This window comes from Eschrichtius robustus, chromosome 11, assembly GCF_028021215.1.
Source record: "Eschrichtius robustus isolate mEscRob2 chromosome 11, mEscRob2.pri, whole genome shotgun sequence".
Classification (NCBI taxonomy): Eukaryota; Metazoa; Chordata; class Mammalia; order Artiodactyla; family Eschrichtiidae; genus Eschrichtius; species Eschrichtius robustus.
Window position 1 is genome coordinate 59,714,557 of NC_090834.1, and position 18,149 is coordinate 59,732,705.

Genomic DNA, 18,149 nt, shown 5'->3' on the forward strand with positions numbered 1-18,149 from the left:
CTCTTTATATAAAAGTTAATTCAAAATGGATCATAGACATAAATGTAAAACTAAAACTTAAAACTATAAAACTTCTAGAAGAACTTTATAAAAGAAAATCTTTGTAACCTTGGGTTAGGCAGAGACGTCTTAGATCTAAGAAACAAAAAGTATGACACTTAAAAAAAATGAAAAGACAAGCCACAGATTAGCAGAAAATATTTGGAAAATATATATCTCATAAAGGACTAACTCATACAGAACACCTAAAGAAATTGTACAACTCACAGTAATGAGAACTCAAACAAGCAAATAAAAAATGGGCAAAAGATCTGAACGAACATTTCACAAAAAAAGAAGGTAGGGGGATTGATGGCAAATAAACATATTTTTTAAATGCACAACATCAGTTCATCATTAGGAAAATTAAAATTAAAATCAGTATGAGATACCACTTTATCAGAATAGTGAAAATTAAAAAGACTGACAATAATAAGTCCTTACAAAGATAAGGAACTATCATACATTGCTGATGGGAAGGCAGAATGACAGTCACGCCGAAAAAAGAGTTTCACAGTTTCTTATAAATTTCAACATAGCACTTACCATTAGAACCAGAAATTCCATTACTGGGTATTTATTCAAGAGAAATGACAACTTACATCAACACAAAGACCTATATTTAAATATTCACAGCAGCATTATTCATTGTAGTGATGGTTACTTACTTCATACATTTGTCAAACTCATTGAACTGTATACATTAAAAGGGTAAATTTTATTGTATGTAAATTATACCTCAAAAAAACCTAACTTGTAAAAAAATTTCATTCAAAAGTCATTCATTCCCTGACTCTATCCAGGTTTGTCTACATACCTCTTAAACATACTCCCATAGCTCTCTTTGCAGGTATTCATCGATCATCAGTTTACCGGGTCTAAGAACCTTATCTGACTCATCTCTGGATCCTTAACACTAAGAACGATGCCTGCTAGAAAGCAGATGACCAATCAATGAACCTCAGTGATTCTGGCTATTAACCTAACACATCTGAGCCTTGCTTTCCTCTAAAAATTTGTAATTCTATTATATCTGATTTTCTAGTAGCCTGTTACTTGTTATACCTATTTCATAAGTGACTTTCTACAAGGATATTAAGTGTCTAGTTGGCTTAGAAAAATGTTTTCTCTTTCTCTTGTTCTCTGCGATACCAACATAACCAACTTTGTAAGAAGACACCTGAATGCTAACTCTCTGAAATTAGGGTAAGTTAGACATAAGCACAGCTGGGTATTTTAAGAAGACAACCACCTAAGGAATGCGTGAACTGAAAAGCATGATGAAGGTCATCTTCTCTGGCCAAAAAAAACCCTCCCCTACAAGCCTATAGGCTGCAACTCTAATGTTAAGAAGCCCCACCCACACACAACGTAAACAAGTGCTTAATATCATAATCTATACACAGAGAGCCAACTCCAGCAGGTAGCAAGATAGAAAGAGTACGTGCCTCAGGGCAGGGCTGGTTAGCCAGGCTAAAGGCAACAAGCATTTGGTACTAAAAGAGAGGAGAAAGACCCTAAGCCACAAGTCATTACTTCATGAGTTTTCATTAAGACCAGCCCTAAAACAAAAGAAAAAAAATAAAAATAAAACAGAATTTGTAGCAGGTTAGAATTTAGTTAAGCAAAATATTCATTGCATGCATTGTTCTGGTCACCAAAAAAGAACACAAAATAAAATATACTATGCAAAATAAGGGAAGAGCTGTTTTGCTTTTTTTTTAATCTGAAAAAGAAAAATGTAGAATGGTTTCTCTAAAAGAAACATACCAGAAAGTATATACTGAATAAATAGTAAAAAAACATGAAGGATGTTTGTAGATATAACTAACATTTTAGGGTTACCTTTATCAGTAGTCCCACAGGTATCACAAAATAGAAATGGCATTTATTCCAATGTGGGCTGAGTGGTTACCAAGGACTACATGTATATACCAGTGTGGTACAGCAGAAAGAGAATGAATTTTTAAGTCAGGCCTAATTTAAATCCCAGCTCCACCTAGCAGTGTGATCTTGATAGTTTCTTAAATTCTCTGAGGCACAATTTTCCCATCAGGAAACTATGGGCAATAATATCAACTTTCACAAGGTCACTATAAACATTAACTGTAATTACTTATGTCTGGGAATGGCAAACAGGTTTCATTTCATATGCAATTCTGATATATTTCTAGTTGCATCCTGGAACACTGTGTTAGAAAGGATTATGGAGCTACTTCTGAGCTCAGCTAGAAGAGTGCTATGATGAGTTAGCTACACCAGTCATGGGGAATGGGTAGTGGTATATAAGCCAGGCATTTGTCATCCCTGTGCTCAATAAACAGTAGATCTTCTTATTCTTGGAATAACCCCACTCTACTGGTCATAAGAGAGGTGCTTATTTTCAACTTAATTTTCAGATTCTAGGGGAGACATCCAATAAGACAGAACAAGCAGAGTGCTATGAGAAAGCATATTCTTTTCTACCTGCCCCCCCCCCCCAAAAATATCCTCTTAAATTATCAGCTTAAGGCAGTTCTTCATAAATTTTTTCAGTCATTTTTTAAACTGGCAATGACTCAAATTTCTGTATGTAAGTGAACAATCATAAAGGGTCTCTCCTTATAACAGGAAATGTAGAATCAGAAGATTCAACAGAAAAAGCTAGACTGTTTATTTCGAGAAGACAACTACTTGAAACTGCAGTCTAAAAATTACCTGCTGACCCAAATATTTCAGCCCATCCAAACAGACTTTCCATTCAATCAACAGCTGGTAGATGTCCTCCTTTCCACCCCAAATCTTCACCACGAAACAAGACACAGATGTATCAAGACGGTCCGGCATTATTCCAAAATCAAGACTCCGCCATGTTGGATTCTGTTGATGGAAATGAAAACATGCTTTAGGAAGACCCTGAATGTTTACGGTTTACAGTTATTTCAGTTAGGTTGTACATCATTTTGTTCTTTAACCAAAAGAACTCATAAATCTATTAAATTGCAAACAAGTGAAGAAGACATTCCAATTAACATAAAGAGGGTGATATCGGTACTTTTTAATTTCTCTGCTTATTTATTACAGTCAATAGAAGGAGCATATATTCTAATCTCTCATTAACATGGCTTCCTATGGTAATTCATTTATTTATTCAACACAATACACAATTATTAAGAAGCAACTTATACACAATGCCCTCAAAGTACCTCCAACTTGTTGCTGGATTCAAACCTCTCTTTAAATAATTACATTGTTTCATGTAAAGTGCAATATGCAAAAGGTTACAAAGTAGCACAGGAAGGAATAATAAACTTGGAAGGAACAGGGGAAAGACAGCACACAGGCTATGAAACTTGGCTCTTATAGGACAAACAGTAGTTCACCAGGTTAAAATAAGGAATTCCAGGCAAAGGGAAAATAATAAACAAGGGCTCGGAGGTGTGAAATAGCACAGTGTGGTCAGGGAACTAAGACAACTGCTGGAGCGCACAACACAAGAGTGGCAGGACGCAGAGCTGGAGAGACCAACACGAGACTCCTTGCCAAGGAGGTGGTACTTTACTGTGCACAAGATGTGGGGCCACTGAAAGGTTTTAAGGTTAAGAATGGCATGGTGGGCTTCCCTGGTGGCGCAGTGCTTGAGAATCTGCCTGCTAATGCAGGGAACACGGGTTCGAGCCCTGGTCTGGGAAGATCCCACATGCCACGGAGCAACTAGGCCCGTGAGCCACAACTACTGAGCCTGCGCATCTGGAGCCTGTGCTCCGCAACAAGAGAGGACGCGACAGTGAGAGGCCCGCGCACCGCAATGAAGAGTGGCCCCCACTTGCCGCAACTAGAGAAAGCCCTAGCACAGAAACGAAGACCCAACATAGCAATCAATCAATCAATCAATCTTTAAAAAAAAAAAAAAAAAGAATGGCATGGTCAACTTTATGCTCTGAAAGAACTTTGTTTTTCATTAAGAGGATTATGCAGATAGTTGAAACATTCTCTGAAAAGTGAAAAAGTTAAGGGGCTTTAATATTATCAATAGATGTGAACTACAATGCATCAATTACTTACTTTCATTTATTTCCCTTACATTAAAATGTTAGGGCTTTCATTGCTGAATGTAACTATAATCAATCTCATTAAATTATCAATTTTCATATTACACTAATCAGTAAATCAAAAGGTCCTCATATAAGGGTAACTAGTCTTTGCTTTGTGGCAGTTTTTCTTCCTGACCAAAGCGGGGACAGACTAGGGCAGTGTTTCTGTTTTAGGGGATATATTGATGTATGTGCTTTTGTGGGTTTGGCCATTGACATTTCAGGAGTGGGAACATGACTTCCAGTTTCATGGCACTTATGTCTGATCTATCTTTTTGACTTGTATGTATTTCACTTGTATATTTTTATTGTCTGATTTCCTTGCATTAAAATAAAAGCTCTAAAAAAAAAAAAATAAAAGCTCTGATAGGAACATTGCCTGATTTGTTTACCACAAGATCCCCAATGCTTGAAAAGTACCTGCTATATGCTCAATAAATATTTGCTGCTGGTGGCACAGTGGTTAAGAGTCTGCCAGCTACAGCTTACCCTTCCCCCTCCCCATATCCTCAAGTCCATTCTCTAGTAGGTCTGTGTCTTTATTCCTGTTTTACCACTAGGTTCTTCATGACCATTTTTTTTCCCTTAGATTCTGTATATATGTGTTAGCATACTGTATTTGTTTTTCTCTTTCTGACTTACTTCACTCTGTATGACAGACTCTAACTCCATCCACCTCACTACAAATAACTCAATTTCGTTTCTCTTTATGGCTGAGTAATATTCCATTGTATATATGTGCCACATCTTCTTTATCCATTCATCTGATGAAGGGTAAGCTGTGACACAGTGAGAGAGTGGCATGGACATATATACACTACCAAACGTAAAACAGATAGCTAGTGGGAAGCAGCCACATAGCACAGGGAGATCAGCTCGGTGCTTTGTGACCACCTAGAGGCGTGGGAGAGGGAGGGTGGGAGGGAGGGAGATGCAAGAAGGAAGAGATATGGGAACATATGTATATGTATAACTGATTCACTTTGTTATAAAGCAGATACTAACACACCATCGTAAAGCAATTATACTCCAATAAAGATGTTAAAAAAAAAAAAAATCTTCCTGCTAATGCAGGGGACACAGGCTCGAGCCCTGGTCCGGGAAGATCCCACATGCCGCAGAGCAACTAAGCCTGTGCGCCACAACTACTGAGCCTGCGCTCTAGAGCCCGCGAGCCACAACTACTGAGCTCACGTGCCACAACTACTGAAGCCCGCATGCGTAGAGCCCGTGCTCCGCAACAAGAGAAGCCACCGCAATGAGAAGCCTGCGTACCACAACCAAGAGTAGCCCCTGCTCGCCACAACTAGAGAAAGCCTGCGTGCAGCAACAAAGACCCAACACGGCCATTAATTAATTAATTAATTAATTAATTAAAAAATATACATTTGCTGAATGAGTGAATGAATGTCCAATTAACCAAAATGGATGTTTGAGGACACCAAAAGATTATCAATAAATAGCATGATAATAACACAATAAACACACTGTGCAATCAGGTTTATTCTGATTCCACACCATCCAAGAATTTCAACCTAAGATCAACAGAACTCCATTCTTACATGACCCCCAGTCTCTATCCCACCATAATTGTTTTAGCAACCCTGCTAGATAGGGGTAGAGTTTCATTTAAAAATGAAGATAAACATTAAGGTCTAGGAATAACCAGGCAGACCTGTACTACAAGAAATGCTAAAGGAAGTTCTTCAGGCTGAAGAGAAATGACACCAGATAGAAACCTGGATCTTTAAGAAGGAATAGAAAGCACTGGCAATGGTAAACATGGAGTAAATATAAAAGACCATGTATTGAACAGTCAGCTCTACCCACCACCAGAGCCTCCCATCAAGCCTCTTAGATAGCCTCAACCACCAGAGGGCAGACAGCAGAAGCAAGAAAAACTACAATCCTGCAGCCTGTGGACCAAAAACCACAGTTACAGAAAGATAGACAAGATGAAAAGGCAGAGGGCTATGTACCAGATGAAGGAACAAGAAAAAACCCCAGAAAAACAACTAAATGAAGTGGAGATAGGCAACCTTCCAGAAAAAGAATTCAGAATAATGATAGTGAAGATGATCCAGGACCTCGGAATAAGAATGGAGGCAAAGATTGAGAAGATGCAAGAAATGATTAACAAAGACCTAGAAGAATTAAAGAACAAACAAACAGAGATGACCAATACAATAACTGAAATGAAAACTACACTAGAAGGAATCAATAGCAGAATAACTGAGGCAGAAGAACGGATAAGTGACCTGGAAGACAGAATGGTGGAATTCACTGCTGCGGAACAGACTAAAGAAAAAAGAATGAAAAGAAATGAAGACAGCCTAAGAGACCTCTGGGACAACATTAAACGCAACAACATTTGCATTATAGGGGTCCCAGAAGGAGAAGAGAGAGAGAAAGGACCAGAGAAAATATTTGAAGAGATTATAGTCGAAAACTTCCCTAACATGGGAAAGGAAATAGCCACCCAAGTCCAGGAAGCGCAGAGAGTCCCATACAGGATAAACCCAAGGAGAAACACGCCGAGACACATAGTAATCAAAGTGGCAAAAATTAAAGACAAAGAAAAATTATTGAAAGCAGCAAGGGAAAAACGACAAATAACATACAAGGGAACTCCCATAAGGTTAACAGCTGATTTCTCAGCAGAAACTCTGCAAGCCAGAAGGGAGTGGCATGACATACTTAAAGTGATGAAAGGGAAGAACCTACAACCAAGATTACTCTACCCGGCAAGGATCTCATTTAGATTTGATGGAGAAATCAAAAGCTTTACAGACAAGCAAAAGCTAAGAGAATTCAGCACCACCAAACCAGCTCTGCAACAAATGCTAAAGGAACTTCTCTAAGTGGGAAACACAAGAGAAGAAAAGGACCTACAAAAACAAACCCAAAACAATTAAGAAAATGGTCATAGGAACATACATATCGATAATTACCTTAAACGTGAATGGATTAAATGCCCCAACCAAAAGACATAGACTGGCTGAATGGATACAAAAACAAGACCCATATATATGCTGTCTACAAGAGACCCACTTTAGACCTAGGGACACATACAGACTGAAAGTGAGGGGATGGAAAAAGATATTCCATGCAAATGGAAATCAAAAGAAAGCTGGAGTAGCTATACTCATATCAGATAAAATAGACTTTAAAATAAAGGATGTTACAAGAGACAAGGAAGGACACTACATAATGATCAAGGGATCAATCCAAGAAGAAGATATAACAATTATAAATATATATGCACCCAACGTAGGAGCACCTCAATACATAAGGCAACTGCTAACAGCTATAAAAGAGGAAATTGACAGTAACACAATCATAGTGGGGGACTTTAACACCTCACTTACACCAATGGACAGATCATCCAAAATGAAAATAAATAAGGAAACAGAAGCTTTAAATGACACAATAGACCAGATAGATTTAATTGATATATATAGGACATTCCATCCAAAAACAGCAGATTACACGTTCTTCTCAAGTGCGCACGGAACGTTCTCCAGGATAGATCACATCTTGGGTCACAAATCAAGCCTCAGTAAACTTAAGAAAATTGAAATCATATCAAGCATCTTTTCTGACCACAACGCTAGGAGATTAGAAATCAATTACAGGGAAAAAAACGTAAAAAAGACAAACACATGGAGGCTAAACAATACGTTACTAAATAACCAAGAGATCACTGAAGAAATCAAAGAGGAAATCAAAAAATACCTAGAGACAAATGACAATGAAAACACGACGACCCAAAACCTATGGGATGCAGCGAAAGCAGTTCTAAGAGGGAAGTTTATAGCTATACAAGCCTACCTCAAGAAACAAGAAAAATCTCAAGTAAACAATCTAACCTTACACCTAAAGAAACTAGAGAAAGAAGAACAAACAAAACCCAAAGTTAGCAGAAGGAAAGAAATCATAAAGATCAGAGCAGAAATAAATGAAATAGAAACAAAGAAAACAATAGCAAAGATCAATAAAACTAAAAGTTGGTTCTTTGAGAAGATAAACAAATATATCTATGTCATAATCAAAAGGGTTTGGCATCTCCCTCCACAGAAGAGAAAGATTGTACAAACTTACCTGAACTACTGGAGGAGGTATATATGATAAACAATTGTAAGGTATTTTTCTTGAGTGAATAAAATAGCCAGTCAGCCATGCAGTATATATTATTATTCAGCCTTTTTAAAATATCAAATAGTTAGACTTTAAATGGCAAAACATTTGTTTCTCTTCTTAATACTAAACTCTTAAAGGAAAATAATGCAATAATAACCTGACAATTATTGAAAATTGCATATGTTAAAGAATCCAAAATTCAACATGGGCCTGATTTGGTTTCAGAAAGTTTTTTTTTAAATGAGAACTACTATAGTTTCTTAATTATAACTCAGATGGAACCTTGCCGATTAAGCGTGTTCATAATTCAATAAATCCTAAAAAAAAAAAAAGAAAAAAAAAAAAGGGAAAAAAAAAAAAAAAGACCATGTATTTTTCTTATTTTATTTATATCATATATGGCTGTTTAAAGCAAAAGCTATAACTGTATAAAGGGTTTTATAACATATGTATAGGTTCACAAATATGAAAGTAATAGCACAAATAGGACAACTGGAACCATATCGTTGCCAGGTTCCCCTGTTTTACATGAAGTAGTTAAGAGAACATACAGTAATCCCTAAAGCAATGATTAAAAAATCAACGCAAAGAAGTACAGCTGAAAAGGCAAGGCAAGAATGTAAAACAGAATATGAAAAAAAAAATACATACTGTATGATGATTCCATTTATATGAGGTTCTAAAAGAGGCAAAACAAATCTGTGGTGAAAAATGATTTCTTCTTGTGGGGGGAGGGCTTGGGCACAAGGGAACTTTCTGGAATGATAGGAAATGTACATACCTTGACAGGTATGTATGCACTTATCAAAGCTCAGCAAATTATATAGTTAAAATCTGTGCATTTCATTGTATATGACTTTTACTTCAGGGGAAAAAAACTGTAAATAAACACTGAACTCTAATGTATAGGTCTGCTTCTTACAGTGGTAAGGATTAGCAATTCTAAAGCCACTTTCTGTGTATTCTAAGCATGAGTAAAGATGCTGAGGACAGTGGAAGCCAGGTTTTTCACTGTCGGAGAATGGAGCTACAAATGAACTGAGAGTTCAATTGGATTGAAAATGGAGATGCTGGTATGAATGCATGGTTTTTAAAAGATAGATCGATACACAGATAGAGCAATAGATATAGGGTGTGTGTGTGTGTGTGTGTGTGTGTGTGTGTGTGTGTGTGTGTGTGTGTGTGTGTGTATTTCCTAGCTCAGTCCCTTAAAAAGTCTAGAAGTAATGAGCACACTAGTAACAATGAGCATGCTCAGATCTTGCTGTCTATTTAGCATTCTCACTAAAAGGAACCAACGGTTCCTTGGGGAGAAGACTGATTCCAGGGCTGTGGCAGGAAGAGTACAAAATGAATCTGGAACATCTCGTGCCAGAATGTAAGTAAGTACTCAAAGAATGATGTGGACATATCCAAAGGAAAGAGGAATCAATTCACAGGGCTTTCACTAACCCGATGTGGGATAATTTAAGCAACAAAATAAATAATGATAGCAATGGATTATAACCCATTGAATAAAATAAGAATCTTTGAATCCATAATGATATAGATTAATAATTAATTAATAATTAAATGGGAAATAAAGACAGAATGCCAATTAATAAATATAAAAGTCTGAAAGATGGGAATGAGAAAATTGCCAATGGATGCTAAAACTGGTAAACAAACAGTTGATAAGAAGCAGGATATATAAAGTCTCAAAGTTTCTCCCTAACAAATCACTTATTAATTATAAATGGAAAAATTATAACTTCATAGTGGAGAAATGTGACAGGCACTACCTTAATCAACTGACAAAAGTTGACATCAATATTGGGACAAACCAACAACAGGTGCCTTCTAAACCAAAGCACTGAAAAGAATACAGTATTACAGCTATAGTTTTCCTGCCGAAAATGCATAACCTGAATCTAATCATGAGGAAACATCAGTCAATCAAACTGAAAGACAGTCTATGAAATAACTGGTCTGTATGGTTTTAAATGCTGAAGTCAAAAACACCCCAAAAAAGGCTAAAGAACCGTCCAGACTGAAGAATAAAGCAACATGACAACTAAAGACAGAGTGATTCTGAATTGAGTCCTGGAGAGTTGACAATATCTGAATAAAGACTAGGAATTCATTGGTGGAAATGTAAATTGGTACAACCAGTTGGAAAACAGTATGGAGGTAACTCAAACAATTTAAAATAGAACTACCATATGATCTAGTAATCCCTCTTCTGGGTAGATATCCAAAGGAAATGAAACAGTGTCTTAGAGACAGAGGCACTCCCATGTTCACTGCAGCATTATTCACGATAGTCAAGATACAGATACAACCTAAGTGTCCATCAACAGATGACTGAATAAAGAAAATGTAGCATATATATGTATGGAATATTATTCAGCCTTAAAAAAGGAAATCCTGCCATTTGCAACAGCATGAATGAACCTGAAGCATAGTATGATAAGTGAAATAAGTCGGAAAAAGAAAGTCAAATACTGCATAATATCACTTACATGTGGAATCTTTTAAAAAAGTCAAACTCATAGAAACAGGGTGTGTAATGGTGGTTGCCAGGGGTTGAAGTTGGGAGAAACGGGGAGATGTTGGCCAAAACATACAAAGTTGCAGTTCTGCAAAATGAAATCATTCTGGAAATCTAATGACAACATGGTGACTATAGTTAATAATACCGTATTGTATACTTGAAATTTCCTAAAAGAGTAATGTGTTCTCATTACCAAAAAAAAACAGAAACAAAACAGTAACTACATGAGGTGATAGGTATGTTAATTAGCTTAATTTTGGTTAATCATTTTACAATATATACATATATCACAACATCACGTTGTACACCTTAATATATACAATTTTTGTCAACTATACCTCAATAAAGCTGGGGGTGGAGGATGAAGGACTGTGGTTAATAACTGTATTGTGTCAATGTTACACTTTCCTGATTTTAATCATTTTAATGTGATTATGTAAGAGACTGTCCTCGTTTGTAGGAAATACACACTGAAATATTTGATAATAGCAAATCTTTCTTTGAAGGTAGTCTTAATTATTTTAAGAAGCCAAAGTTATTCTTAGAAAAATTTATTGAAAAATACAGACAATAAGGAAAGATAATAATATTTTGGGTAAAACATGATGGGTAACTATGAAACAGCAAGACTAGATTTCACACATGGCCCAAGGAATGAATGGAAGGGAACCACCCATTTCTGATAATGGCAGGCTAGACAATCATCCCACTGAAAACAAAAATGCTGGCTAAAATATTTTAAAAATAATAATAACCACCATCATCACCAAAGATTTTCCAAGCCAAAAAGGAAAGCTAGAACCCAAAGTGTAAATCTAGAGGGCTTTTCTCTTAAAGGCATTTGCTGACCTATATAAACTTGACGTTTTGGTTTTGGCAGTCTTAAAGGGAGACAAGAACATAATTCAAAGCCCAGACCCAGGTCGTACTCATGTCTACAAGAAGTCCCTCTCCACATTGAACTGGGATCACAAAAATGCTATATACTCACAGAGCATGAGTGAAACAACAGGGTAGAGGAGAATTCAACAAACCAACTGCACAAATCCTTAGATAGCCAAAAACAGGAAGCATGAAAAAAGGACTATGTAAACTATCAAATTAGACTGAATACATCCCATAAACTTATTTTTAAAAAAGTCAACTCCTTGCACAGAATTTGTTTGTTCTTAATTGGCATGTATCTCCAGAACAGACACTTCATAAAAATAAAAATATAAATTAAAAAAAAAGAATATGTAGGGACTTCCCTGGCGGTCCAGTGGTTAAGACTCTGTGCTTCCACTGCAGGGGGCACAGGTTCAATCCCCCGTCCAGGAACTAAGACCTCACATGCTGCACAGCGTGGCCAAAATTTTTTTAAAAAAAGAATATCTAAACGGCCAATAAACACTAGAAAAGGTGACCAATTAGAATAGTATATGAGGAAATGTAAATTAAAATCATCATACAATACCACTATCCCACCAGAATGGCTAAAATTTTCAAAACAGGTAATACCAAGTTTGGACAAGAATGTGGAGCAACTAAAAACCTCACATTGCTGGTAGGGATGTAACTGGCACAAACACTTTGGAAAACTATTTAGCAGTATCTACTAAAGCTGAAAATAACCTATGATCCGGCACTTAATTCCACTCCTAAGGATATACCTAACAGAAATACATACACATATTCACCAAAGGACATGTACACATAGAATTAATGAATAATGTGTATGGGGAGGGGGAGGGGTGAGATGTGACAGGGTGAGAGAGTGTCATGCACATATATACACTACCAAATGTAAAATAGATAGCTAGTGGGAAGCAGCCGCATAGCACAGGGAGATCAGCTCGGTGCTTTGTGACCACCTAGAGGGGTGGGATGGGGAGGGTGGGAGGGAGGGAGATGCAAGAGGGAAGAGATAATAATGTGTATGAATCTCACATATATGCTAAGCAAAAAAGCATATGCCATACAAAAGTTCAATAACAAGCAGAACTAATCTATGGTCAAGATAATGGTGCTCTTTGGGAGGAGGTAGTAACTAGAGGGAGAACACAAGATAATGTTCTGCTTCTTGATCTGGTTAAAAGATCCGTTCCCTCTGAAAAGTCATCAGACTATTATTTGTGCCCTTTACTGTAATATGTGCTGTATCTCAATACAAAGTAATAAAACAAAAATTTTTAAAGACCCAATAATGGAAAAAATACAGCATCTTACAAAGAGACACCTACAGAGATAAAACAAAGATATCTCCTCACGATGTCATTTCAGGTCCTAAAGCCTAAAGAGCAGGAGTTGGAAGATTACAACCACCTGAAAATACAGCCACTTACTCCCCTATGTGTAAGATCACCTCTCAACAAAAGTATCAATATATGTGCTCTGAAATATGAATGAGTATAATTTCAAATTCTCAGCAGAAAAAGCATGAAATAACCACCCCTTTCCAAAGTGAAAAAGAGAAAGACCTGGTGAATATATCTGAAGGGCCATATTGCATAAGGGGTGGGATGATTTGGGGGGCAGTTATTATACTAGTTATTCTTAAATACTTCATTCTAAAACTAATTAAAAGCCTTTGGAAGGGAAGTAGTCTTTCGAAGTTGTTTCTTGTGGTTGAATAGATGGCCTGGGTTTCTGTTCTAAACCAATACAACGTTAATACAGTAGAGCTATTGTCAACCCTCTCATTACAATGACCTTCCTTCATGCTTTTATAAAATAGCTGCCAGACAACGAGCAATCATTCCTGAGCTGGTCCTTTCAGATACAGATACAGTTTGCCACACATTCAAAGACTCTACTGCCCGATAATGTTATTATAAAAATCCATGGGACCTCCCTGGTGGTGCAGTGGTTAAGAATCTGCCTGCCAATGCAGGGGACACGGGTTCGAGCCCTGGTCCGGGAAGATCCCACATGCCGTGGAGCAACTAAGCCCATGCGTCACAACTACTGAGCCTGTGCTCTAGAGCCCGCAAGCCACAACTACTGAGCCCACGTGCCACAACTACTGAAGCCTGCGTGCCTAGAGCCCATGCTCCGCATCAAGAGAAGCCACCACAATGAGAAGCCTGCTCACCGCAACTAGAAAAAGCCTGCACACAGAAACGAACACCCAACACAGCCAAAAATTAAATAAATAAAAATTAAAAAAAATAATAATAAAAAAATTTTTTTTAATCCAGATGATATTTATTTATATTTAACCTATACATATCAGCCCATTTTATAGATGGAACAAATTATTCAAGTATACTAACATCATTTAGGGACCTATATCTTATTCACTGAAAGTACAGTGGCAGAATATTAGGATATTTATAGCTTTGAAAAGTTTACCTCCAGGAGAATCTAAAATTATTATTTATTACCTGGGCAATTTCTCTAAAACACTTCTCAATTGATACCTCTTATATATTAAAGAAACACACATATATAGAAAATTTTCAAAACACAAACAAGTTATCACTATTTTTATCCCTCAATAGCAAACGTATGGTCACAAGAAACATGACTAAGAATTCATAAAAGCTGTTCCAATTTTCCCAAAACATACAAGACAACTCTCAGGAATTGCATACTAAATTTATAAGTAGTAGTTATTCCTCAGCCCAATAAACTCTCTTCCCCCTCTCTCATTCACTTTATTCATCCTTCATGTCTCAACTTAGAAATTACTTATTGTTAGAAACCTTTCCTAATCACCCTCCTCAAACTGAGATAAATGATACTCCTACATGTTTCCATAGAATCCTGTTCTTCCCTGGTCCTATAATTGCATGTGTCAATTATCTTAGACTCTCTCCAAATTATGTAATTGACCAGATAGAGGTTAGAAAATGATGAAGTTTAACACAAGGTAAGATAAGATGGCATAAGCAAGAGGAGCCAACTCCGTCTCCCTCTGTCTCTCTCTCTCTCTCTCTCTCACACACACACACACACACACACACAGATGAAATGCTAATTCATTCAGTCACAATTCAACTAGAACATATACTTGTTCGAGAATCCCTCAGGCCAGTAACTCGTAAAAAGTATTTATATTGTTCACTTTTTTCCCAAAGATTTAAAAATATCTCAGGCAGTCACAATTCCAACAGAAGTTTTGGTTCTGATAACTGTCACATGTTTTCCCTAAAAATACATGCTCTCCAACCCCCAGGCCATAGACGGGTACCAGTCTGTGGCCTGTTAGGAACCAGGCCACACAGCAGGAGATGAGCAGCGGGCAAGCAAGTGAAGCTTCATCTATATTTATAGCCGCTCCCCATTGCTCACCTTACTGCCTGAGCCCCGCCTCCTGTCAGATCAGCAGCAGCATTAGATTCTCATAGGAACACAAACCCTACTGTGAACTGCGCATGCAAGGGATCTAGGCTGCGCGCTCCTTATGAGAATCTAATGCCTGATGAGCTGAGGTGGAGCTGAGGCGGTGATGCTAGCGCTGGGGAGTGTCTGCAAATACAGATTATCGTTAGCAGAGAGGTCTGACTGCACAGAGACCATAATAAATCAATTGCTTGCAGACTCATATCAAAACCCTATCAGTGAGTGGCAAATGACAATTAAGCTGCATCTTACAGAGTAGACTGGACGTAAGCAACACACATAAGCAACATTCGGGTGTCACTGTCTCCCATCACCCCCGGATGGGACCATCTAGTTGGAGGAAGACAAGCTTAGGGCTCCCACTGATTCTGCACTACGGTGACTTGTATAATTATTTCATTATATATTACAATGTAATAATAATAGAAATAAAGTGCACAATAAATGTAATGCAATTGAATCATCCCAAAACCATCCCTCCACCCCAACCCCCCGGTCCGTGGAAAAACTATCTTCCAAGACACTGGTCTTTGGTGCCAAAATGGTTGGGGACCACTGCTCTAGAACTTTGTTTATTCAATTATAAGGCCCATCACTGATGTAACGGAGGCAGCACAGTGCTGTGAAAGAGCAGAGCTCTCGAGCTCTCGAATATCGGTTCTACCAGTCACCACCAGCTTTGCGACCTAGAGTAAATTCCTCAACCTCTCTGAACCCTGGTTTCCTTAACTGTAAAACAGGAATATCTCCTACCTTGTAGCACTGCTATCAGGATGAGAAACAACGTATACAATGCATCCAATAAACTACCTGAATCACAAGTGAGTAGTTAATTGTTTATTAGAGAAACACACATACAGAGATAGTTCAAAACACATACGAACTAGCTATCACTCTTCTTCCTCCCACCACGAGATTTTTAATTTTCTAATAAAAGTAAAAACTCCTTTTTTGTAAAAAAAAAAAAACCAAAAACTAATAACTAACTATAATTGTTAAAGATGATGCATGTGGGTTCATTACACCATTCACCTCTACTTTTGTGTATGTACAAAATCCATTTGAGAGAATTTAGTTACTTCCATTCTTATTGCTTCAATTATTTCAGTTTTAATTACCCAATGGCCCTTCGATAATACTAAGGATCTAACTTCCCCCGGAACCAAAAAAAAAAAGTTCCCAAAAGTTAACAAATGGTTTGGAGGGTATGGTTAGCTGAAGCCAGAGATAAAAAAGTCGAATTATACATTCACCATTAATCGTTCTATGCTAAATATATCCGAGAAGAAACCAGGAGTCTGACATATAATTTGGAGTCACATCTCCACCATCCAGCCTATCAACGGTGGATTATTCCAGTTACTGCAGTAGATACTTACTGGTCTTCACTGTGCTAGGGACATTGGAAAATAGAAAAATGAGTAAGTTGGGGGTCCTTGTCCACTAGATGCTTCCAATTTTGTGTTACCTCCCAAAATCTCATCCTCATGCCACCCACCCCTTGACTATCATCTGCTGTCTCTCCAGGTCATTTCCTCTGCTGCCCTGATCCTCAATTCCCTTACCCCTGTCTTGTCATGCTTGCTTAGCAAAATCTCAAACCACTCACTCCACTCAGGCAATACTAACTTCTTAGCCATTCCTTAAAAACCTCAAGTACACTCCTACCTTCATACTTTCCTGATTCTTGGCCTGAAACAGTCTTCCCCACTTAGATACACAGTATGTTCCCTCACTTTTTTCAGGTGTCTGCTCAGATGAGATCTTCTATGTGACTGCCATAAAAATTCAGCAACCACCCCTGCCAGATACTCCATTATACTGCTTTATTTTACTCCATTATATTTATTACCATCTAACGTATTCCAATTTAGCATCAATTCTAACAAGCATTTTTCTTCCACTGTAAGATAAATTCTGACTTTAGAAATGTTAAAATGAATAAGGTCCTACACTCTTTGACCACCAGGTGGCAGTCATCGGGTGTCACTGTCTCTAAATGCACAACCTTAAAAATAGTTGTTCTTAGTTCTTTCGAGCTAGGCACACTGTTGGCACTACATGTGCTCAGTCTGCCATTTAAAATGTATCTCTTGATTTAAATTAAAACAAAAAATCCTATATAGGGAATTCCCTGGTGGTCTGGTAGTTAGGACTCTACACTTTCACTGCCAAGGGCGCGGGTTCAATCCCTGGTGGGGGAACTAAGATCCCGCAAGCTGGGCAGTGAAGACAGCTTGATGAAGAGGAAAGAGTAGTAGAGACTTGAAGATGGAAGGTCTGGACCTGGGGTTCTGGTCCCTCAGTTGTGTGACTCTGCAAAAATCACTGAGTCTCTCTGGATGTCAGTTTCTTAAGATCTACCCCCTCTACCTTACAAGTTGTTCTAAGAATCAAAATGAGACAACATATGTAAAAGGATTCTGTAAATATAACACATCGCTGATATCTATTTATTCATCTAACAAATATTCACTGAGCATCTGCAATATTCTAGACTCTAGGGTTTCAGAGGAGAACAAGACTGGCAAGGTTCCTGCTCTCATGAAACTTGTGTTCTTGTAGGTGGGAGACAGATAATAAACAGATAAATGGACAAGAGTTTCCAACAGTGACAAATGCTCTAAAAAAAACAAAACAGGGTGATGTGAAAAAGAGTGGAAAGGGAACTACTTTAGATAGAATAGTCATAGAAGGCCTGGCTGAAGTAACATAGCTCAGACTTCAAAGGAGTATTCAGCCAAGTGAAGAAGTGGGGAAACAGGTGCTGTGGCATAAGGAACAAGACAAGTTTGGCATGTTTGAAGCACTGGAAAAATGAGGTAAGCCTGGAACACAATGAGTGAGGAAAACTGCTAGCAGATGAGGTTGAAAAGGTGGACAGGGGCCAAATCCAGGATGGTCCTGGACTGTTAAAACGATTATTATCAGTACCAAAAAGCTCTTCTTTTTATCAACATGGCCGAATAAATTGAGCCATTTATGCAAATATCTAGTGTACCCATTATCAAAAGTAGGACATTTCCAACTTTCTAACT

At 37.6% G+C, this 18,149-nt stretch overlaps 1 protein-coding gene across 3 annotated transcripts in view; it reads right to left on the reverse strand.

Moving 5' to 3' along the window:
* The window catches only part of UVRAG (UV radiation resistance associated), a 313,347-nt gene that overhangs the window by 258,889 nt on the left and 36,309 nt on the right, over positions 1-18,149 (reverse strand). For all 3 annotated transcript variants that reach the window (XM_068554579.1, XM_068554580.1, XM_068554581.1), the window contains one exon: positions 2,737-2,898. In XM_068554579.1, coding sequence (XP_068410680.1) covers positions 2,737-2,898 — 162 coding nt within the window. The remainder of the gene's footprint in view (positions 1-2,736; positions 2,899-18,149) is intronic.